General features: G+C 35.6%; 1 protein-coding gene across 2 annotated transcripts in view; it reads right to left on the bottom strand.

The window, feature by feature from the left end:
* Positions 1–25,116, bottom strand: part of Med13l (mediator complex subunit 13L) — a 301,062-nt gene that overhangs the window by 34,646 nt on the left and 241,300 nt on the right. The window contains exons 5-15 of one of the 2 annotated variants that reach the window (XM_027949108.2): positions 24,900–25,045; positions 22,061–22,255; positions 21,506–21,694; positions 17,715–17,880; positions 15,898–16,002; positions 11,161–11,892; positions 10,140–10,365; positions 9,040–9,145; positions 8,602–8,726; positions 5,654–5,753; positions 16–236 (exon numbers count right to left, since the gene is read on the bottom strand). In XM_027949108.2, coding sequence (XP_027804909.1) covers positions 16–236; positions 5,654–5,753; positions 8,602–8,726; positions 9,040–9,145; positions 10,140–10,365; positions 11,161–11,892; positions 15,898–16,002; positions 17,715–17,880; positions 21,506–21,694; positions 22,061–22,255; positions 24,900–25,045 — 2,311 coding nt within the window. The remainder of the gene's footprint in view (positions 1–15; positions 237–5,653; positions 5,754–8,601; positions 8,727–9,039; positions 9,146–10,139; positions 10,366–11,160; positions 11,893–15,897; positions 16,003–17,714; positions 17,881–21,505; positions 21,695–22,060; positions 22,256–24,899; positions 25,046–25,116) is intronic. The other variant, XM_071616977.1, reaches the window with a different exon arrangement.

Genomic DNA, 25,116 nt, shown 5'->3' with positions numbered 1-25,116 from the left:
TATACTGACAATTACCTTTATTTCCTCTGGTTTGGGACTTCCTAATCCATCTTCTACTTCCATTTTGAATTCTGTGAGGTGTGTTGAAACCATACTGACCATAGGACTCTCCATCATGCCTAATGCTGACACTGTCTCTGAACTGATCCCATCTTTATAATTCATCACAGGAGAAAATGCAGGATGCTGTTCCAAAGATGGAGGGGTGGGGAACATCCTTTGTAAGTCTGCAACTGCTAAAAGAAGGAAAAAAAAGAACATTTCTTTTAACAATCAAGACTTCTAAAAACAAGTCTACTTCACAGCCATGTACCCAATTAGGCACCAGAAAATAATATTAACTGAATCAGTTATACAACAGAATATTAATAATGGAAACTTCTAAGAAGATGGTCTTTGGTAGAAAATTTTACTCCTCTGGTACTTTACTAGTACCTTTTTAATGCTTTATGACATGACTTCATGTTAATTAACTGAATGAGTGCTACAAAATATGTTTTTCTTCTAGTAATTTATTTCTTGGAAAGTCTAAAGAGATGAATTAAATAGAAACTGGAAGCAATTTGATGGAGTAACCGCATTATTAAAAATTCTATCCATGCTTACAATTATGTATGAAATATTACAGAAAATAAAAGTTGTTTAGAGCCAAAATGGTGGTTTTTATGCAGTACGATTACTTGGTGCAGCTCTTTCACGAAAACAATTCCACACTCTCTTTCTAGGCTGACATTAAAATGAAATTTTATAGTTAGGATCAAAAACCCAACCTAGAATCAAAATAATTTAACATAAAACAACCAGTGGGGAAGGGGAATACTTAGAACAGTGATTCTCAATTAGGAAAAAAAAAAACACACACACAACTTTACTACACCTGAATATCATCACTAACAGACTCATTAAGATACTGATTGCAGAATATACACCATGAAATACAAGTTGTCATTGTAAAACTCGCCCACTAGGGGGTGTCCTGCACTGCAAATTTATAAAGTTTGAAGCCATAAGTTTAAATCAGCAATTTGGGATCATATTGAATATCCTAATTTCCTATCCTATTGTCTTTCTAGCAATTTCACAATTTAAACAGACAAATAGTCATCACCAAATAGACTAAGATCTGACGTCTAACCCTTAATCAGAAATTAATACAGAACTGTCTCACACAGTCTCAGACTTCCCCAGGCTGCAATCTAAAGCAGAGCTGTATAAAAAAGGGATAGGGGGCTAAGGTCTAAAACCCAGGTGGGGGAATAGCTTTGCTATGGTCAGGTCTCTTCTGCCCTCGGGACCTCAGATCCCTCAGTTAACTGGGAAGGGTCGACAAAATGTGTAGTTCTCAGCATTTCTTCCATGTTTCCCTTTTTTGGGGGATAGGAGGAACTTCTGAGGATCTCGGCATATACAGGCCGAGAAAAAGTGAGAAAGTCTGGACTAGATCATTTTTACCATGTTGACTAGTGAAATAACTATATAATCCTAAATCATTTACTACGTCTAAGCTTCAGGTGCTATATAAGAAAAAGAGGAGAGAGGCCAATAGGCTTGAAATCAGATCTCAACTTTCACTTCTATTGGAGAAGCTTCCCTTCTATTTGCTATCGTAGGAATCTATATAAGATTCCATTAGAGGAAAGCGGAGAGGATCATGAACTGAAATCAAATTCTGTTCATGTATGAGGCTGTTGGGATGAACAACTACTATACATAATTATAAAGCTCTAATTGAAAAAAAAAAAAGATTTCCTTAGACAAAATGGTGCCTACTACTGTGAAGAAGAAGAAGAAGAAGAAGAGCTGAAATCCCAAAGTTAATATTCAAGGCACCTTCTTGCTATGAGAATATTCTACTCGAAAGAAACTAAACAATTTCTAAAAACTAGCAAAACCAACTAAGCCACAAACAAACTACTAGCAAACCATTTTAGACACGATATAGCTGATACACTCTGAGGCAGTTAAGAGTGTAGCTTCCATATTAACAGTTAAGTCTCCTTTAAAACAAAGACGAAGAATTTAACATGGAGTTAGGTTACACTTGAAATAAATCTATTCCCCTTTAAACTTTTCCCAAGCCAAAGAACAGCTACTACAAAATTTTAATATAAGCTAATTTATAAGCATACTATTTTAAATTATTATTCTGCTTTATAAAATCTTTAAACTAGAACTGTCTTAAGATCTTAATTTTCGATATAGATCTGTGAAAAATACAGAAAATGTGTAATGCCTCTCAAAGTCAAAGTGATGGGCTTAACCATTCCAACTATGATAAAATATTTTACAAAAAATGGCTTTATTAAATTAATTTTTGAATTTTCTCTAAGAAATGAAATAAAGGCATATTCCAATTAAGCCTACCCAACTTTATTGATGCTACTTACTGCACTCATATATCTTTAAGTTTTCAAAGTCTCAGGTACCCTGTTAATTTTTATCAAAGGTAACAAAGAAAGTATAGATAAAATTTCACTTGCTAGAAATTCACTTTAAAAAGTGGTCTTCACCATTCTTATTATCATATATTCCTAAAGAAGATTTTTTAACCTAACTTCAATTCTGCATCTGTAAACTGGTAATAATATCTACCTCATATTTTTGTGCGTGTTAAATGAGACGACATGAACACTGTGCCAGGTACAGCTTAAACATTCTGTAAGTGATGAAGTCAGCACAATTCAGTCCTCCCCCCTCAATTCTGGTTTCATTGGAAAAAGATGAAATTGCTGTTCAGTTACAGGAATTTTCTGAAAAGAGCTGACCCCAGATTAGTTTTGAGATGACGAACGGGGAACTGGCCTCAAAATGGGTAAGGTAAAAAGAAGATAGAGACCCAGAGGAAAAAAATACTTGGTCTTTAAAAATAGAGAAACATGGATTGCCATTCAACTTTCTTCCTAGAGAAGGGCTAAAGTGAAGTCAGGGACAGCTCCCAGAACAGAAGGTAGGGGAGGAAGCCAGCTCCTAGTGCTCCAAGACTTCCACCCTGCGAATCCTCACCACACTTCAGCAGGAACTCAGCCAGGACACAGACCTTCAGCCTTAAACAAACACACACCGCCAGGACCAAAACACTTCACCAGAGGCTGTCCTGTTGATTTCTCAGCATCCTCCCCACCCAGAGCATCTACCAAAGTCCTTTGAAAATAGTTACATGCCGTTTCAGAACAAAGGACGCCAAATAAAAACTACAACTTTCTTTTGCCTTTTCAAAGATTCATACTTCAAACTGACACACTTCTAGACAAAAATTCGTAAGCAACTAATTAGTAAAACCTGAGAAAAACACCTGTTTGATTACTTTATTGTAACACAATATTCCTTAACACAGAGGTGACCCTACACTAAACCTTGTTGTTAATTTGTTGCTTTCTTCATTATCATATACACAAATTAATAACCACAAACCTGTGCTTTCCAACACTGTAACTACTGGCTGCATGTGGCTACTGAGCATTAAAAATAGGGTTAGGCTAAACCGAGATGAGTTGCATGTATAAAATATATAAAATATAAATATACAAAGAGTAACACAAAAATGTAAAATATCCCAATAACTTTTTATACTGATACAAGGATATATTAAGATAGAATATTATTATCAAAACTTATTTCACATTTTTCACTTTTTTAGCATAGCTACTAGAAAATTTAGAATTACATATGTGGCTGTCATTTGTGGCTCACTTTGTATTTCTATTGGACAGTGCTGTTCTAGACATTAAATGTCATTACACATATGTCTTTCCACCTCAACATCCAATAAAGCTACTACAGATATGAAAACTTATTGCTAGTCTATTTTCATTGTCATTTCTTGGGAGGAAATACTGTATAAATGTCTATACACCACCCTCCCCCAAACACAAATTTACATACATACTTTTATCTGGCTCTTCCTAGTGATAATATTTCATATTAATTAATTTTTATACCTATACTTTATCATCAAATTCTGAGTAGCTTCTTCTCAAAACAATTTCTTCTTGAATAAAAATGAAAGGAGAGAGCACGCAGTATACTCTATTGGGCAAAGACATAACAAGCAGGACATCTGTGACATGCTCCCAGGCACTTTAACATCTTATATCACTGCTTATCACTTCATGTCAAAAAGGGCAAAGGGTTAACTGGGTATTCAAAAGGAAAAAAAAAAAATCACTCATCTGACCTACCCCATATGTATCTATTTTAAAACTATTTCTTTTAATCTGTGAAGTTCCGTGTTTGTAAAAATTCTGTAGTGCAGAGTAATAAAAAAAGGAAAATGTTTAATTAAAAAACTACAGCAATTGGCTGGCCATCATTATTCATTTTCATTCATGTCATGCTTGAGAAAGCTTTGCATATTTAAAAAAGTGATAGATCCACTAAAGCTGTCAAAATCCAATCTCTGTATACTTCCCACTTCTACATTTGAGTAAATCAGCACTACATTTATAGGTTCATAAAACTTTTTGACTCATCCCTGTGACACAGTGGTTTTTCCCCTCAATTTGTTCTCATTACCAGATGAAGTTAATGAGAAGGTATTGAAGAATGATTTGCTATGGAATTATGTCTCTGCTTCAGAGAACTTTTACATGCTGCCCTGACTTTCCTTTCTCTTATACAATAATGTGGCTTCTTAGAAAAAAGAATGTACTAAAATATACTATATGTCAGCATATATATGAGAAAACTCCTTGATCTCAAAAGAAAACACAAAACTCAGGTGGCTGAGGCAGGAGGATCCAAAGTTCAACTTAGCAAGATCCCTGTCTCAAAAAAAGACTGGGGATTTAGCTTAGTGATAAAAGGCCCTGGGTTCAATCCCTAGTACCATGAATGACTGAAAGACAGACAGACAGACAGACAGACAAAAACTTCATTGTGAATTAGTAGTAGTAGTAGCAGCAACAGTAGCACTATTGAACACAGGGTGATCTACCACTGAGCAACATCCCGAGGCCTTTTGATTTTTTGAGACAAGGTCTCCCTAAATTGCCCGACTTGTACCAAACTTGCAATCTTCCTGCCTCAGCCTCTCAAGTCGCTGGGATTTCAGGTGTAGACCACTGTACCTAGCTCAATATGAATTTTGAAAAGGACCACAGAAAAGAAAGTCATTATTTTTGAATTAAATTTATGAAAATGGAAATGTTTTGTACAATGTCTCATAGTGAAATATCTCTCTGAAAATCAGAAGTGCAGCATTTATCCTACTAGGAGGGGACTATTAGAAAAATAAACCAAAAACATGTTTTTCTACATTTACACTATAAAAGTTAGCTTTTTTTTTTTTTTTTTTAAATACCTGGGACTGAACCTAATGGTGCTTTTCCACTGAGCCACTTCATCATCCCTTTTTATTTTTATTTTGAGATAGGATCCCACTAAGTTGCTGGCCTCAGACTTGTGATCTGCCTCAGGATTCCAGTTGTGCGCCACCATGCCCAGCACAAAATTAATTCTTAATTTCAACACAAAAGAAGGCTGCCTGCTAATCTCTCAGGAAGATCAACTTGAACAAGTTTTAACTTATAATTAGAATTTTGTCAAAAGCGAAAATAAAGAGGGAAATTTCAGAAAAAGCACCACCGATTTTGAGAACTTTTCTATGAGAAGTTTATAGCAGCAAGCCTGAGCTCAGTTGGCTTTATCCACATACTTGGTGGGTATGGAACAGCAGCTCTTCCATCCTTCCCAAGAGGTCGGTCTTCCGTCCCAACCGTAGGCATTTTTGATGAGCGCAGTGCAGGTGATACAGCCTGAGAACAGATAATGATGGTGATCGTGATAATTATTATTAAAACAGAGGAGCACACAGAGTCAGCATTTTGAAGAGTATGCCTCCTGAGATTAAAAAAAAAAAAGATGCTTCCTTACACAGCATTCACCAGGTGAACTATCAGAAATCCCAGCAGAACTGTGAAACACAGGACATGGTCATAAGCTTAGCGAGGAAGAAAAACTGAGAGTCCTTTTTTGTCCTCCCTCATGGATCTACTAAGGGCAGATTACTCCATCACAGTAGAGTTTACAGACCTTCAGCAACTTTCCCTCTCAGGTCACTAGAAAAACTGTTTCTCAGACAAAATGATTATATTAGGGTGGAGCTTCAGCAGTGACTGGCAACTGGTCTAGATTTCCTTCTGTTTGGAAGCAGGCAGCTTCCAATTATTGATCTCCAATTATTTTTATTTTTACCACAATGAACTATGTACCTTTGATATCTATTTTGACAGTTAGTGTTCATCTTCTCTCTCTCTCTCTCTCTCTCACTCACTCACACACACACACTTTATAAAATTATTTAAATACACAGAGATACTTTGGTGAATTACTCAAAAAAAAAATCAATTCCCTTAGTAGGCAAGATCATCTTTAAGAACTCAAATAAACTGGTAACAAAACAAAAACACATAAAGAAAAACAGAAATATTACAAATAGAAGGTCTTTTATTTACATAAAATTAAATTCAAAGATAATTCAGATGTAAACTTGGCCATCAGCCTCTACTTACTAGTTAGATGAAGTAGCAATAGATTCTAAGATAAACTATTCATGTGATTAAATGCTAGACCAGAAATCAGTTAAACAGAAACACTCAGAGAAATGAAAATTCAATTAAAAATGTCCAACTAACTAAAAATTATATTCTCTAAATTTAAGCATTACTTCATATCACTCAATAAACTTACAATTTATTCAGAAAATAAGTTCAATGGCACAGAGCACACTCACAATCACTAGGGAGGGTGGCTATGAATAGTGCCAGGCAATCCATACTGTTTACTTTTTCCCTTGCTACTTTTTTGATTTTTGATTCTTTTTCTTGTCATACTTTTCCTACCACCAACACCAGAGCATCTAACCTTGCTCTCAGGATCCTTAAAACCAATGACAGGCAGTGCCTGGCTTTCAAAAGGTAGTTCAAAAAGGACCTTCAATGCCTGAATAGGAAATGTGCTGTTTCTTCTACCAGAGTTTTGCACATTGCCGTGTTCTCTTCTTTCACAATGCCACTGCCTGAATTAAGGTTTTCCTGGTCTAATCCAACAAAATAACAAATAGGGATTCTTGCTTCCTGCATGTTAAAATAGTAAAAAACAATATGCACTTCTTACAGTGCACAACCACCCCAACAGCCTTCCTAGGAACATGTTACCGATAGTGTCAAGTCCAGAGCCTCACTCCTGGTCCAAACCCTTCCAAGTCCTATCAGACTTTGGCCACCAAGAAATAGCAGACTAGTGAGCTGTTCCTCATCCCCCCAATCCTATCCTTTCTTGCTGCTTAATCAGGGCTCATTCCACACTCAAATTAACATCCCTCCCTGCTTCTAACTGCCCCCAGCCTTTCCAGATTTCAAGTCAAAACATTTTTCAAGGCCTTTATGATCTTCTAATCTTCCAAGTATTTATAACACTAATGGTGTATAATATCTGTTAATTAGCCACTTTTGATTTTAAAGTTAGAAAGAACTTTAGAAATCTGATCTCTACTTAACCTTTAAGTCTAATTTAAACACCAATGTCCTGTCATTCTGTACTTGAATGAATGTTCAGCATCCTTAGATTCTGATCTGTTCCTGCACTCATAAGTATACTGCAACTTTATATGCTGTTTTTCCTTAAGTCTGAGTGTCTGAAGTACAAGGGTGATAATTTAATCATATTTATGGCGTGATGATCAGCTTTAGTATCTGCCACAAAGGAAGTGATCATCACATGATTAACAAATGTATATAAAATGGATGGGAGGGTTGGTAAGTGAATAAATGAAAGAATAATGAACTGACTTCTTTGAAAAGAGAGCCTATGTTGCTCATCTCTGGGTTCAGAATAACAGGTATTTATGTTTGTCCAAAGATACAGAGCTGATTAAGAGGATGAGCACACAAATTCCTGTTAGCTCAGCTGATCTGCAAAGAATTGTAATTCTTACCTGTCACTATAATCATGACTTTTATTAAATAATTTGACTTCCACATGTATAAATTTTATTTCCCTACCACAATACTAAGATCCTAAAAAGTACAGACCATTTAAGTGTGCATTCTTCAAAATGAAGACTAACCACTAGTTTATTAGATAAAAAAAAAGGTATGTGGGCATTATATTAAAAATCTGATTTAAAGAAATACACATAATACATTTCCTATTAGTCCCATAATATTCAGAGGAATTTACTAAAATATATGTGAAAGATTTTAATATTTACAACTCGAAACACACTAGTGGAAAGCAGGGATCAACAAACAAAACCCTAGAGGTTTAGCTACTACACTAACAACTTTTTTTTTTTTTAATATTTATTTTTTAGTTATCGGCGGACACAACATCTTTGTTTGTATGTGGTGCTGAGGATCGAACCCAGGCCGCACGCATGCCAGGCGAGCGTGCTACCACTTAAGCCACATTCCCAGCCCAACACTAACAACTTTTTGAATCTTTCAAAGCATACAAATATTTTTGAAGAAACTTCAGAACACGAAATCATAGCCCCCCAAATGATTTGATCAAAATACAAAAAAAAAATAACAAAACAGACATTAAATCCTCCTTTGATGAAATTGTTCTATGTGTAGAACACAGAACATACTATACACTCACCCCAAGTTCATCATCATCAGAATTATCAAAGATGTTGTCTAAGTCATGCAAGGAAGGTGCCAAATCTGTCACCTGCGTAAGGCTACTGGAGCCAGCTCTGCCAGCTGCATTATCCTGCCGGACATCTGTAGGACAGAAGGCAAAAGAAACGTAATGAGCAGCTCCATCAGGCAAGAAGAAGTGAGGAAAGGACATGGATCTCAATGAACATGATCTGCTTGTGATTTTTCCCCCTATGGTTTTAGTTAAATTTAGAGACAATTATTTCCAAATATGTTCATCAGCTTTGAAAGGAACTGAAAAACAAACTATAAAAATATATTAAAGATGAGATCAAATCATTGCTATAACAATAAATATAATTTTAAATTGAGACTCATCTCCCTTGCATTTTATTTTAGCAACAATCCAAGTGAGGCAAATAATCATTGTACACACCTGTTTTAGTAGCAGAACTGAAAATAGACATGGCATTTTTCCCATCAGGCACCGGCGTGGAATGACCTGGTGTAGTGACATCCTTGGTACCAAATCCATCCTCTGACTGTATAATAAATTCAGCCAAACAAAACACATGAACACCAACCCAAAGTGTGGAATATGAGGGAGAACACAAAGAATTAGAGGGTAGAATGGAATTTGTTATGAGCACAAGTATATGATAAATCATGGTCTATGCAACCAAAGGATACAGAAGATATGTCCTTGCTCTGGAATTTAAACAGAACCAAGAACTCCCCACTGTCCCCTCAATCCTATGGGGTAATCTGAGTGAATCAGGGGTTTATTCCTCAATAGTACTGGTGGCAACTGATTACAGACCTGCCGTGGTGTTAACAGCTGCCTTTACCAACATTTTAGACAATGAATTATAGATTAAGCCTTCTGGATCTACACAGATCCTTGTAAAAGAATCTAAAAAACATTGCCCTCAACTATACTGGCCTCTTTCAATTGTCACTTTTCTACTCTAGAGAATCTTTCTTTAAATGGCTCAGTATTTTAGAATGTCTTAAAATTTAAGGTTAAAGACAGCAGAAAGACCCAGTACTCACTTGTATGACAATGAAACAGTAAAATTAATACTCAGAGTCTATGGATAGTGTTGACGTTAGTTCAGAGAATATATAGGTATAGCGCTTAGCACAGTAAGCATAATAGGCGCTCAATAAATGGTAGGTACTATCATAATCATTCTTTCTTTACATTTTGGGTATTTGGGAATAATATTTAAAAAGAAATAGGCAGGGAGCATAGGCCAACAAGAATTAGCATATGAGAAAACATGCACTGTAGAAGCTATAGCCTGGAAAATATGCAGCTTCATTTATGTTCGGCTGACTTTTAAACAAAGGTAAGCCATGACATAAAAAGGAACAATACGCTGTTCAATACAATAGTACCAAGAGCATGAACATGGGGACATAGCAATCAGGCAAGACTACCTCGAACATTCTGCCTCAAGTCTTCCCACACAGGTTGCACTAACAGAGATAGAAAACCACACCGTGCTAGGTTCGCTCTGTAGTAAATGGTACCTTATTCTTTTTCAGGGAATCCTTCTCTGTCCCTTGTTTGCATTTCTTATTTGCTGTGAAGATGTATTTTATGTCGCCATCTTCAAAGGTATATGGGTCATTGACTTCTCCCAAACTGTCTCCAGGTTGCTGTGACAGAGGCAACGGGTCAAGGAAGTGGAGTGACTGCATCTGGGGCTGCTTGTCTTGCCAGATTTTAAACCGTTTATTAGGTTGTGCTAAGAGTCTAAAAGGGAAAGTAAATGATAAATTGAACAAGATAAACAAAGTAAAATGATTATTTTAAAAGAAAAGAATTTATGCTTTAGAGGATTTTCAACAAAGCTTTTTAAAAAACGAAAAATTCATCTACATTGTGATTTTTCTTTTCAAGATTACATTGGCAATTAAATAAAATTTAGCAGGCTTCATCAAGAACATGTCTTTGTCTCCGATTCCATGAATTGCACTTAAAAACAGTTCTCAGGACAGAGAACCTAGGTTCAAATTTTCTCTGCAAAACCCTAGTCTTTCAGTTATAAAGTTAGCATAATAATATGGCTGTGGTAAAGATTAAATGAGATAATATTAATGTAACATAAATACATAAATGTAATGTATTAATATAAATATATAAAGTATTTAGAATAATGGGTGGTTCAAAAGCGTTAAATATGTTATCACTAGATGTATAATACATACCTAAGGGCATGCAAAGCCTTCCTCAAAAGTGTCATCATACAAAGACAGCAATATGAAAGTTTCATAAACATAAATTCTTTGATAAGCAAGCAGCAGACCAAAAATAAATTAACATATACTGAGTATATTAGAATGAAACAGAGACCTTCACATGCCAGTGTGTTTAAACAACGACACATGTGCTAAACCTCATGAAGGACAAATTATTTTCAATATGCAGAAATTAGAACAGTTTGATTTGGGGCCTGCTGGTTCAGTGGGGAAAGATGAGGAGAACCCTGATTCTGGGAGCACCCCTGCTGTGATGCCTAACAGGTGGGTGGTGGAGGGGTTACCTTACCTTTGCAGTGCAGTGCTCTCTGAGTTCACCTCCATTTTGGCATCACATCTCTCACCCTGGAGCTCTGGAGGCCTGAACTCAGCATCATCGCTGGCTGGGAGACGAAAACTATGCCACCATTTATCTGATGACTCTGGGTTTGAGGGTCTAATCCCACAATATAAGGCTGTCTCGCTGACCTCTGCCATCAGAGGCAGTCTTTGGCCTACGAGGACAGTTCTGTCATCTAAAGTAGACAACTGCTGAAGTTCTAGCCCATTTCCATAGAGGGCTGGATTCACAGGGACAGACGGTGGATCCAAACTTTCTGTTTCCTGACCTCGTGGCTGAGGGCTGAGTGTTGGTGGCAGAGGGGAAATAGGGGAATGAGGTGAATCCATAGGATTCAGATTCATTTGCTTGCTTGTATTTCTGGAAGGCACGGCCATTTGCTTATCATACTTCCGACTGCTAGACACCTCTAAGGAGGAGTCCATCCCTGCCAACCCTAGTTTCTGTCCCGGTGTATCCTGTTCCATGCATAACTCTTCAGCCACAGACGGCCGATGATGAAAGGGTATCAAGGGTCTCTTTTGCAACTTGTCTCCTTTTTCTTGTCTTTCTGTTGTTTTGTGCTTAGAAGAAGCAGGAGGTGGTAAAGATGATGATGATGATGGTCCTGCACTGAACCCTGGTTGAGACATTGTGGGAGGTCGACTGGGTCCTACTGCACACCGTTTTAAAAGTTTATGCCTAAAATAAAAGTTAAAATGAAGTCAATGATACATCGATAAAAATAACTGCATCAGTATAACATAGAAAAGAGATGCCTTTGACAAAGTTATCTTTTATGCACACATTAAAGACTTAATATGTTTAAAGGCTTCTTTCAGGTTTTAATTATGTTTACAATGACTAAAAACATATAATACAGCCTGACAGAATGTGAAGCACCAGTATGTACAAGCTAAGCAGGAAAAAAATGGACTTAACAAGAAAAGTAAATTGTTAATATGTTTCTAACAGCTACAAAATTACTGATTTGAAAAAACTCCTTATTGTTTTAATTTGGTGAGGGCCTCATATAATCCACTCTTAACAGTATGTTAAAATCTTTTAGAGTCACAAGATTGTCTGCTCAGAAAAAAACAAAACAATTTTCAATTTCAATTTTATAATATCACTAACTCTCATACAGAATGGTGTGTAATTACTTATAGTGTTTAAAGTTGGAAATGAAATTAAAACAAATCTCCCTGTAAAGTATGAAAGTAAAATAACGAGGATCCATTCCTAAGAACATTTAATATGATAAATATACTAAAAAACTTATCTGCCCACTATAACCAGGAAAAAAGGAATAGACGACAACTTTGGATCTCACCAGCCACAGGTTAAAATAAGACAGAAGTAAAAAGTTTGTAAAACAATATACTAATGTAAATGGACGAGCTAAGCAAGAATACAAGTCTGCTCACATCCTAACAAACTTCTTGGCAAGCATGGGTGTGAGAAATGGTTGAGTAAGGACCTCCCAGATGATGCCAAGTTTTAATCTGTGCAACAAAGTTATATAGCAGGTCAGCGGGTTCCTCCCAATGTATAAATCATTCCCAGGGAAAAAATGTAAGCTCTCCTGTGGTGTAGCAGTAACTCTCTGAGGCCACTAGGGTGGCATTAAATTACTGCTGCATCACACTAAATGATGCCCTAGTGGGCAGTAAAACGGATTTGTGTGGCATAATGGGATGGTTTAGTGGGACAGCAGGATAGCTGCCCTGTTCCATAAGACCATTAAACAGTGGGAGGAGTGGACCATTCCACCGCTTGGGTTTGGTAATCCTGCAGCAGATAATCTGAAAACACTCTTGCCAAAGTCTCTACTTTTCTAAAAAGATAAAATCAGAATTCCTGATTTTGAAGTAGGTTATCTAAGCATAAGGCTATAGATAGTTCAGCCAGTGGTGTACACTAAGCAATAAGGATACAGTACCATAACAGGTGAATGTCTCATCAGAAAATACCTCCATTATAGCTTCTAGAAGTACTTATTTTAAAATCTAGGCTCTAAAAAAATCTTTTACACAATCTTTTTCTGATTTGGATTTTCTCAGCATTTAACAATTGTAGTCTAATATCAGATAGAAACTTTATGGCAGACTCTTCAAAGTAAGTACTTTTGTAAAGCAGATAATCTTACAAAGCGGGTTCTTTCAGCTGTATTAAATGATTCAGTTACATTGCAAAATGGTTAGACTGAGGAATGTGCCTGTAGATAACAAACTATCCTGTCAAATCTCCAAGTACGAAAGAAACCTCACAAGAGCAGACAGCAGGAAGATCAGGTCAGAAGGCACACTGGTCACTGGGCAGGAAGAAACAAGAGGCAGAGCCAGGCAGCAAAAAATACATGGTGAATAGAAGAATGAGAAAAGGATGACAGTAGACATTTCAAAGGGAGTCACACAGACTAGATTTAGAAAACGAAAAAAAAAAAAAATAGACAAGTGATTAAATTTCTAGGCTGAAAGGCATGGGGGTGGGGTGGGTGTGAAGTGTTGGCAGTAAGGGACCTGGTATGTAGGAAACTGACATGTTTAATATTAAGGATCTGGGGACCAAATCCAGGGCCCTGTGCATGCCAGGCCAGTGTTCTACCACTGAGCCACATCCCCAACTCCAAGAATATTTAACTATTGTTTCTTTTCTTTCTTCCTTTTTTTGGGGGGTGGGGGAGTGGGAGACAGTGGGTTAACAGGAGATTAAACACAGGGTCATTCTACCACTGAGTTTCACCCTCAGCTCTCCCTCTTTTTAAAATTTTTTGATTTCGAGACAAGATCTCCCTAAGTTGCCCAGGCTGGGCTTGAGCTTTCAATCTTCTTGCCACAGAGGTCTGCTGAAATGAAAGGCATATACCACTGCACCCAGGCCCAAGGATATTTCCTTTTTTTTTTTTTTTTAATTTTAATATTTATTTTTTAGTTTTTGGCAGACACAACATCTTTGTTTGTATGTGGTGCTGAGGATGGAACCCGGGCCGCACGCATGCCAGGCGAGCACGCTACCGCTTAAGCCACATCCCCAGCCCCCAAGGATATTTCTTAACAGCACCACCACGAATACAAAACTAGAGCACAGATGAGAAGTCAGGTCTAGAAATAAATATTTGGAAGTCAATGGGATGGTGGCCCTGATATGCATACATCTATTTAAGAAGAAGAAGAAGAAAAAAAAAATAAGATCCGAAGGTATACGAATCTGGTGAAGAAACTGATCAACAATCCAGAGCACAAAAGGAAGAGCACCATCTATTTATTTATGCTGATAAGTATCCCCAAAATAATTCAAAGTATAGGTACTAAAAATGTGAACTAAATCAGTAAAAAGGGTTTTATTTTTAATGTGAAAAATCTAGATTAAGAAAAACAGCAGGAAAAATAAGATGAAGGCAGAAGTTACATACACTATAATTTATATTCTATGTACTTGCTAAAGGTGGACCACAATATGGTTGTGAGCTGTCCATAAATCAATGCTAACAGAAAAATACTTTTTCTCACACAATTTACAGCAGCCTAGATAGAAAATAAAACAGATATTCAGCTGCAGTATACCATACTTATGCTAAGACCAGAGAGAGATCCTCACATGCTAACAGAGGACTCTTAATGTGCAATTTCTTCAAAAACATCTTCCTAGAAAATTAACTATGCATTTTATTAAGCTGATACAACACCTTTCAACAAGAGGTTGGCTGCCAAGGCAGAGCTTAATAGGAGAATCAACATGAAGGGCCGGAGAGAATAGGAAGAGGTGTCAAATCATTCCCTTATTTTAGTTACACAAAAAGGTTTACATACATTCTTAGGGGGCATATGGACCATCTCCCCATTAAGAACTTTTCACTTAAACTAGAGAAATTAATGGCTATACTTTAAATATACTTAACTAAACTTTTCATAAATATTTAGCAATGTCAAATTTAAAAATATGTACTTTAGAAATAGAGCTGCTTTAAATTGCTCAGTAAATGAAAAAAAATCAAGATGTGCTCTAACAGTCAAATGAGCTGGTAGATAAGACTTAAATCCATTTAAAAATTTTAAAAACTCTCATGAAAATCCATGGCAAAATATTTTACTGCCACAATAAGTGGTAAGTCAAGGGACAATCTACAAGGAATGCAAAAATTTTCTAGAGAACAATTCGGGAGCCTATCCAAACTTCTAAATGAATGAGCACTTATAATGCTATGCCTACAACAATTTTAGCTTTCAGCAGGTGCTACCAAATACCTGCCATAGTCATTCTAAAACACTCCCACTAACACCAACCTTTTCTTTTATTACAGAAGGTAATAAAAATTACCTAAAAAATTCTATTAATTTAAGCCTACCTATTTTCAATATGTATCTCCATTTTAAAATTAATTAAAATTTCAATATGTATCTCCATTTTTAAATTGCTAGGGAATGTCTTGCCAAACTGATGCCTTTAGTTTTAAAGCAGCTTACTAGAAGAAATTAGTGGGAATAATGTGATGACAAGGCCAGTTGTGTCCAATAAGCTCTTTCTGATTCCTGACAATAAAACTGTATCACCTGCATGTAAGAAAAGACTGTTTTCTTCTTTAGTCAAAAAGGAAGAAGATTTAAAACAAAACAAAAAGAGAGGATTGGTAGGTAAGGCCAGGAAATGAACCACGAACTGTGCCTCCTTCTCTTGGACCACAGGGTTTGCCTTTTTATTACCCACCTGGAACAAGAACAGCTGACTCTTTGGGTTGGATCCACAAAATCCCAGGTAGCAGGATTGTTAGCAGGCTCTTCTTCAAGAGTTGGGGTTGACATTTGGCTCCTCCTAAAACAGTGCAAAATATGACTTATGTGTAAACACTGAGATAACACACTCATTACCCTGTGGGGAAAAATGCAATGCTAAAAAGAATTGAATACATTTCACACAGTCATGATATCCTGCTGATATTTTAGTTTGGAGCAACCATGTGGAGGGGGAGAACCTGCTCTATGCCCTAGAAGCAGAATGGAAAATATTCCTATATATGTTTAATGCACATTTTAACACAGGTGATATATATAGCCATTAATATATCAGACATTATTAGCTTTTGCTTTTTTAAAGGTCACCTAAAAAAAAGTCATCTAAATTATGTATGAATAGTGTTCTAAATTAATGTTTTCACAGCATCATTAAATTACATACACTCAATTAGATTGTTTAAATCACTCTTAAAACTCCTTTAGTACTTATTAGCATTTAAGGGTAGTGCTTTAGCACTTATTAATGTGAAGTGAAAGATGGAAAAGAAAAACTTCACCCACATGTTGATGATTATCAGTAGCAAATCTCTATTATTACATAATGAAAATAAGAATTTCTGATTTAGGTACAGCTGATACTACAAAGTGGTTCAATGATAGCTCTCTAGGGAGTTCTCTTGCTCCCCATTCTCCCCTACCTTCTTGGGTGTCTCACTACCCCGTTCTGTGATAGTGATAGGAGGCTGAGGGCTGTTAAAGTTGGTGGAGATGTAAAGTTAGTGATGATAAAAAAAAAAAAAAAAGATCATTTGTAAGTGACTAGAGATACTTCTTAAGCTCTATAATATGATATGATTTTCCACTACAATTATTTGAAATTTTATCTACTACATTTTCTAGAATCAATTCATTGGGAAATAAACATTTAGTATGAATTTGCTAAAATCCACATTCAAAAGACCAGTATGTAAAACTCTCATCAGTCTTCACTTAGGAAACATTTAATTCACTTCTAAATGAGTGAACTTGTTAGCAGTTATTGACAAGAATGTCCATATTCAGTCTTTACAAGAAAATGGAGACTCATTTGTTTACTTGAATTATTCAACAAAGTGGATATCTCACCCACATTAAAAGAGATATGAAACTCCCGCATTAGATTAACATAAAACTTGGCAAGTTGAATAGTATTTACTAGCTATTGTTGGTCATTATCACTGAGGTCATTAAAATAATTACCCAAAGTCTCTTTTTAGAATTGATTCTCCCTTTCCCCCACCAAAAAAAAAATGTTATAAAGAAAGAAGGGATAAAGGAAGGAAAAGAAAAGGGGAAGAAAAGCTGGGTAGAGGAAGAAAAGAATATAGCTTCCTCAAATCAAAAAACAGGGGTAAAACAGCTAATATACACCCCTCAGTTCAATTCAGGTACTGTTGATTACAACATAAAGCAGTACATGATAGTAAATTGTCAAAAAGGGTTATTTCCCTTTGCAATTGGAAAGCATTCATAAACTGGTATACAAAGAAAAACCAAACCCACTGATTACTGTCCTGACAGAGTGAATCTCTGAGCTATTTATGTTGAAAAATGAAAAGGTAATATCAAATCAGTTTCCTGATTTTAACATGTCTATTTTGAATTTCATTCTATTAAGCTTAAAAAAGATGAAACAACAATCCAATGACCTCTCAAATTTGGCCACACAGTACAGTGTGACTGACCCGCTTCATACAGCAAAACAGGAGATGGTCACTAAATCACAATCCAGACATAATCCAGAAAACATACTTGGACTGGGTTCTGTTGAGGATGCATTCCTTCCAGACTCGATGAACCATATGATTGTGGAGTTTTGGAGGAATCTTCCCCGATCTCTTTGGACTGTGCATAGTTACCATCCCCCCATCTTGGGAACCCAGGTGACTGGTAGCACTCTGCATAACTCCACTCTCTCCTGGAAAACAAAGACAACTTGGAGTGTTAGAATGTTCTAAAAATGTCTCCTCATGCACAGACTGCTACTGTATTTAAAATACACATTTTAATTGTTGAGAATCATATTCACTGTAGCTTTGTCCCTACCCCTGGCAATAACATCATAGGTAGCTGTGAGTGAAATCTGTGTCAGGGTATTTTGTTGTCCCCTTCTAACATTCTATTTCCCTAAAGGAACGGATTCAATCAACAGTCAAAGCCATCAGGGAATACACATACAGAGGCACGTACTAGATACAACTTACAAGGAAGAGCTCATAATTGCATTATTAAAGATGTAAATGTGCATTGATTGTTTTGAATTTTAAAAACCGAACACAGCAAATGTTTCAAGAGAGAACAAAGCAGTAGAGGGAGCTTTATGCCCATTTAGCAAAACTGGTTGTGTAACAACAGCACACAGTGCCTGAGAAGGAGAAAGAACTTAATAGCACAGGCTTTTAACAAGGTCAAATTTCAAATTTGTGTGTGGAACTGTTTGTCCTCATGCCTGACACTATTTAAGAAAGTTTAGTTCTAAAATACTGAAAAGGGTTGTCTTGACACTTTATGTCAGAGGATTAAAAATTCACTGGTTTCGCTCTAATAAGTTCACTTACTTTTCCAACTAAAATTGATGTATAATCCATTTCTTTTCACTATGACCACTGATGATATAAGTACTGTGTGAGTATTTTACTACTTCTGCCTCATAAAAGACAAATAGTAAAGTCAATTTCTAATGTTAAATTATGATTTAATTACTTTCACTTGATTAAATAAATATATTGTGGGTTTTAGTCTCAATAGAACAATGATACAAAACATCTTCACCAAAACAGTATATTTAAGCACTCTGGAAAATCTCCACTCCTATTTGAAAAAGAAAGATGCAATCTTATAACACAAACTAAATATTCTTTGCATCAATGCAACACAACCATTACTCAGGGCTGAATGGTCAGGCCTGGCTCTGCTTTTAAAAACAAAACCAAACCTAAATGTTTACATTCTAAAGAATTAAACCCCAAAAAAGTACTGTTATATTACATTATATTAAGTGAGATCAATTAAAGGAGACAATAAATTTGGTCTTTCATTGCTACCTTTAAAGTTTTTTTGCCTTGGTTCATTGTGCAATAGAATTCATTTCAATTTTATAATTGGTTTTCATGCCTATTACACAAACTAGGCAACTGAAGAAACAGAAGAAGATAAAAGTCCTCATCCCTACACATCTATAAAGCAGCTAAAGAAGCTACATTCCCACAGTTCATGAGGGAGTAATTTATGACCCCAAAAGGAGAGGCAGAGGAAAACAAGCAACAGAGACTCTTCTGATTAAAGCTGGGTTAGTGCTTTTCAGTAGCACTTAATAACCATACTGAACTGTGGGTGCTATCTTACATAGACTTAAGGCTGTACTACAAGCTGGTAACTGCACATTGGATGTTGTTACCTCCAATTACCTCCATATATCAAACACAAGAGGCAAGTGGGTGCACCTATCCAGATAAGGCATGAGTGATTTCACCAACCATTTGGCCCTCTTATATCCCTGCTAATCTAGGAGACCCTTGGCCATTTTAAGGGGTAAAATAATCCATTCTGTCCTGTATCTAGGAAAACACAGCAATGTTTAATGTTAGAGTGACTAGGATTCTTCTTGATGGTCCTAATTTATATTTTCAACATACTGTTACTTCAAAATAAGGGGCAAATTCATTTTAGTCAAAGGATATCAGAGGCTGAAACAGGAGGACCATGAGTTCAAAGCCAGCCTCAGCAACTTAGCGAGGCACTAAGCAACTCAGTGAGATCCTTTCTCAAAAATAAAAATATAAAATAGGACTGGGAATGTGTCCCAGTGGCCGAGTGCCCCTGAGTTCAATACCTAGTACCCCCGCCCAAAAAAAGGGTATCAGAACCTTTTATTTCTCCAAGGCCAGCCATAATACCATACAAAAAAATTGGGAGGGAAGGAATTTGAAGATTTAGAGTTATGAAGCCCACAATGAAACCCACCATAAACAAACACTCTTCTTTTTGAACTGTGAAATTTAGAGTTCTGAACTAATCAGGTCAAGGCAACATATACACATCAATTCTAGTTGAATACAATTTCACTAAACACCTGACAAACAGATAAACAAAAAACTGATAATTTAATAATTGCACATTATTAAGTTTATTAAAATTATTAAAATGAAGTAGTGTTTGCACATAACTCACACACTTAAATAATTTCTAGATCACTTAAAATGCCAAATGCAATGTAATTGCTATGTAAATAATTGTTACACATTATTGTTTAGAGAATACTGACAAAGGGAAGAAAGCCGGTATGTGTTCAGTACAGACACAACTGTTTTTGCTTGAGTATTTTCAGTCTGCTACTGATCGAACCCACAGGTGAAGAACATGCAGAAACAAAGGGCCAAATGCAAAATTTTTTCCCCACCACCTCAGCAAACAAATGGGCCTTTATAAACTAAAACATAAATTAAAAGGGAGGAGGGGAGCAGAGACTACATGTTGTCCATTTCTGTCTCCCACATGGTATCTGCATAATTACTTCCAAGCAATTTAATAACATGTGCTGCAACTGCAATTCTAAGTACTGCTTTAAATATTCTGAACTTTCCATTTGTATACTTCTATATTATTTAAAAGTACTTTCATGTACCCTACTTAATACTTCTAACAATCCTGTAAAGCATGTTTTAAACAGAAAAGGAAACTGAGGTTCAGAATAAGTATGAGAATTAAATACATTCACCTTGAAAAATGTATGAGAGGACAATATCTATTCAATTACAAACTCTAGGGCTTTCCCTAAATATATTCACTAACCACAGACATTTACTGAATGCTCACTATGTAGCAAATTCAGCAATTACCATGTAGGCATATATAGTGTTTGAATATTTGTTTTCAAAGTTTAGAAGCCAAGATTTCATTTACTCTGATGTTCCTGCCATCATGGTCCACATTAGATGCCCATAAATAATCCTATTTCAGCTCAAGTATGATAAGTATACTTTCCTTAGTGACCAAATTTCCAATTAAAATGAGGTCACTACAAAAATAAAAAAGTTAATATAAGAAATACACTACTGAACAAAGAAAGCAAAAATGTTCCCAATTTAAACAATGATGGAAGACGTTTCAAACTATCAAATTTTTTCATATGTAATTAATATTTATTAATAATGAAACATACAACTGACAGGACAAAGGTCAGAACTCTGAGGTGATACGCTAACTTTACAATAGAAAATATTATAACAGAAAGAGAAATGTCCAAGACATGTCCTTGGTTAGCATGGCCATCTGGGCAAAGATATAGATGTGTGTACAGAACGTAGGAGCAACAATCAAACTATTCAGTTAAAGATACAATTAATATATGCACAACTAAAATCCTGAAACTTAAAATATTCTGTTTCAAATTTTTCTTCTCCATGTTGTAAAATCCCTAAATACTCTCTTACCTCCACCTCTTCCACCTGGAATTTCTCGGTGGTGTTCACGTGTTCCATGGCAAGGGAGCTAGTGCCTTTCTGGGATCTCTTCTACCCAGGAGACTGCTCAATCACACTCACCTGTGATGGCCTGCTCTGGAGAGGTGGGAGGGGTCAGAGGCATCCCACAGTTACTTGGGTCCTTCACACTACCAAGCCCTGGCTGCCCAACTGTAATATGGCCTCCAGCAGTGGCAACACTCTGAGGAACTGGGATGTCATTCTGAGAGATCAATACAAAAGCTGAAGGGTAGACCATCCGAACACCACCTGTAAGGGAACAGAGTGAGGCCTGAGAAAGAATTCACACAGGAAAGTCAAATTCACAATTCCTGGGGTTGGGTTCAAAGTTCAATGGGAAACTGAAGTGCTAACAAAAGCGATATGTTTCATTCTTTCCAAAGTTAACAGCTGTTTGAACATGCACTCCAACCTGATGATAATAACATTTGGAATACAGGGACCATGGTTGCTTCAGGCAAGATAACTACTCGGCACATACCACTGTGTCAGGAGAATAAAAAATAAGATGGAAAAATTACAGATTGTTCCTGATGAACCTAAATGATTATCTTTTAAATTAAGGAAGATGAAGAAGATAGAATAAAGTTCTTTGGGCAAAATATTTTCTCTTACCAACAATTACTTCTACTGCCACGGGGAAATCATCATCATATCCCAACTCTTCTTCCTCTTTCAATTCCTCTTTCTTTTTTAGCACCATCGGGTAGAAATATTGCCATTCCTCAATCAATTTGCGGGTGGCTGGGTCTGACATTTTATATGCTTGGCCTGTTAGCGTGCCATTTAAGCCATATGGACTCACCAGAACTATGCAGGGAGAAGAGAACAAGCTACACATTAGAAGAGAAATTCTGCTTATGTGCGATGCTGCATACATTGTAATTTTAGGATAAAGCACAATACCATTTAATGTACATTGCATTTTATTTCTTAACATCTTTTAAAGTATGACTTTTAAAGATTTCTTATTTTGGTATTTATTTTTATATGCCTCTCAAACTTATTTATTTTTGAGGAAAATCAGGCATCATATTATACTATCAAGTCTATCAACACATAATATATGTAAACTATCTGAATATTAAAGCACATACACATTTGATAATGACCTATACAATGTGAATACTGAATCTTCCATAACAGAAGAAAACTATTCAATATATAATGCCCTAAATCCACCAACTGAACACTCTGTGGTTACTGAGACTTCTTAAATATCTGTGGTAATCAGTGAAGAATATATAAATAAAACTTCTAATGACAGAAAAGGTTTAATATTCAGAGCTTGAAGTATAATGTTCACTATAATTTTAGTTATATGACTATTTTGGAGGTCTGAAACAACTTAAAAACATGAAAATTTTATTTAATTCAAAATAAGGAACTCAAAGTCCTTCCATTTTCGTTAGTTTTTTATCTTACTGTTATTTTCACTGAGTTAGACATGAAAATATAGTTGACATGTTACTGTGAGTAACCCAGTCAGTTCCTAGCCCCAGGGTATTTAACCCCTCCCAAAATACTTTTCAGGGTATAAAAATTACTATTATTTTAATCCTAAGTTTTATTTTTTTAAATAAGCATAGTTATTGACATGTCCTTTTTGTTGTTTTTTTCCCTTAACAGTCTGGTGATACGTCACATAAATCAGGAGAGGAGTATTAGTCATGAGAGATATAAACACCACTTATTTCTGGGGTCTTTCTGCTGTTCCTCAATGATCCAAATGGAATAAAAGACTCCAACCAGCACTTAATCAAGGGCCTTGGGCTGGAGTTGTGGCTCAGCAGTAGAGCACTCGCCTAGCAAGTGTGAGACCCTGGGTTCAATCCTCAGCACCACATAAAAATAAATAAACTAAAGGTAAATATTATATATATAAAGAGCCTTTTATTTATTTTTTGCATTAGTCTACTAGGAAATTTTCATATTAATTTGTATAATTATGTTCAGCATAATTATATATAAGGCAGCACCTTCTACACCAACCATCACAGGAACTAAGCAGGAAAATGTCTCTCAGAAGTTTTCTATGATTTGAATATTAACAAACAACAAAGATTTAAAATTACTGGTCAATAGAGACCTGGCATTCCTAATATGATCTTTCCCCACTTACAAGATTAAAAGTCACTTCTCTCATGATTAGCAATTCCTTCTGTTATTATAATAAATAAATTCTTTTATTTTGACTAATAAAGTATAAGAAGACAGATTATCCTCTGCGACTTCATACTCAAGAACCCATAGTATTTAACTAAGTCTGACAATCCATAATAGCATATATTACATAACTTATAAGTGTACATTTTGAGAACTGGATTGTTTTAAATTTTATTGTAATTCATACATAAAAAAACAATTTACAGAAGGATAAAGTACATGTGTGTTTCGGTGGGCTATCGATAATAATTGGGACATGAATAAATGAGAATTCAATGTTCCGATGTATATTTTTTAAAAAGGCTTAATTAACTTTAGGGCAAGAAACAGATTCATTTGTCAAATTAGGTCAGAATAGTATGTAAAAAACAAAAAAATAAAATATGAAAGCTAAATACTCTTTTTAGGCTGCTACAGTGATTAAAATATTTTAGTCAAGTCAGTTTAAATATCAGTGTTTTAAAAATTATATTGATCTAATAAGCCTATTTCAAACAGATATCTCTAGTAATAATATATTAATACTGAATCAAAAGATTTTTCCATATGGCTCAACCTAATATTGTAACACTTTAAAACTATTACTAATAGAAAATTCTGAATTGCAAAGACAAAAATAAAGATTTAGAATGTTCAGTCAATGAAAAGGACATAAAGCTATTTTAGGATATCTAGGTGCTCAGGCTGAGAATTAATGAAAATATGAATGAACTAAGTAAAATTATTAACCAAAAACTTATTAACAGTGTAGCCCTACAATTAAAGAAAATAATGAAGATACTAACTGAAGAAATTATACCCTATATATCAACTCTAGAAATTTTACTTTTGGTTGAAATTTTACATACCAAGTTTAACAGTAATCTTTACTAAGTCATTATATTACTGTAACTTTGTTAACAAACACAGAGATGAAACCTTTTCATTTACAAAAGTTGTCAATACTCATTGGATTATATTTCTCAAATACTTATTGATTTATTTTGTTGTGAAATTCTCTACCTCATATTCTTTATTACAACTTCACATAAGACCGTGTTATATATATGATATGCTTCCACAAAAAGCTACTAATAATACTTACTTGTGAAACTAAGTTGTTCCTTTTTTCTTCAATAACTGACCCTTGTGCTTACCTTTCAAATGCCCATTTAAGATAACACCTCCACCTGCAAAGCCTTCTGGGGCAAGATGGCTATCCACTTGATGGCCTGGTGGTGGGCACGCCAGTGGGGGGTGGGGGCGGGGGGAGACACCATAGAGAGCAGGAACATCACTGATTGCTTACCTTGAAATGGTGCAGGTGAAGACTGAGCCATGTGTATATGTTCCTCACTGATCAAATAAATTGGCTGATGTTGGGCAATCTCCACACTTGTGCATACATTACTTTCTCCATGAAGAAAAAATGTAAATGCACAGGACAAATGTTCACTAAAAAAGGAAAAAGTTAGAAGTTAAACTTTAAATTTTGGTAGAAAACAGGTGCTAGAAACAGAAACTAC

This window comes from Marmota flaviventris, chromosome 1, assembly GCF_047511675.1.
Source record: "Marmota flaviventris isolate mMarFla1 chromosome 1, mMarFla1.hap1, whole genome shotgun sequence".
In the NCBI taxonomy this organism is placed as follows: Eukaryota; Metazoa; Chordata; class Mammalia; order Rodentia; family Sciuridae; genus Marmota; species Marmota flaviventris.
This window is presented reverse-complemented; position numbering and strand designations above follow the sequence as displayed.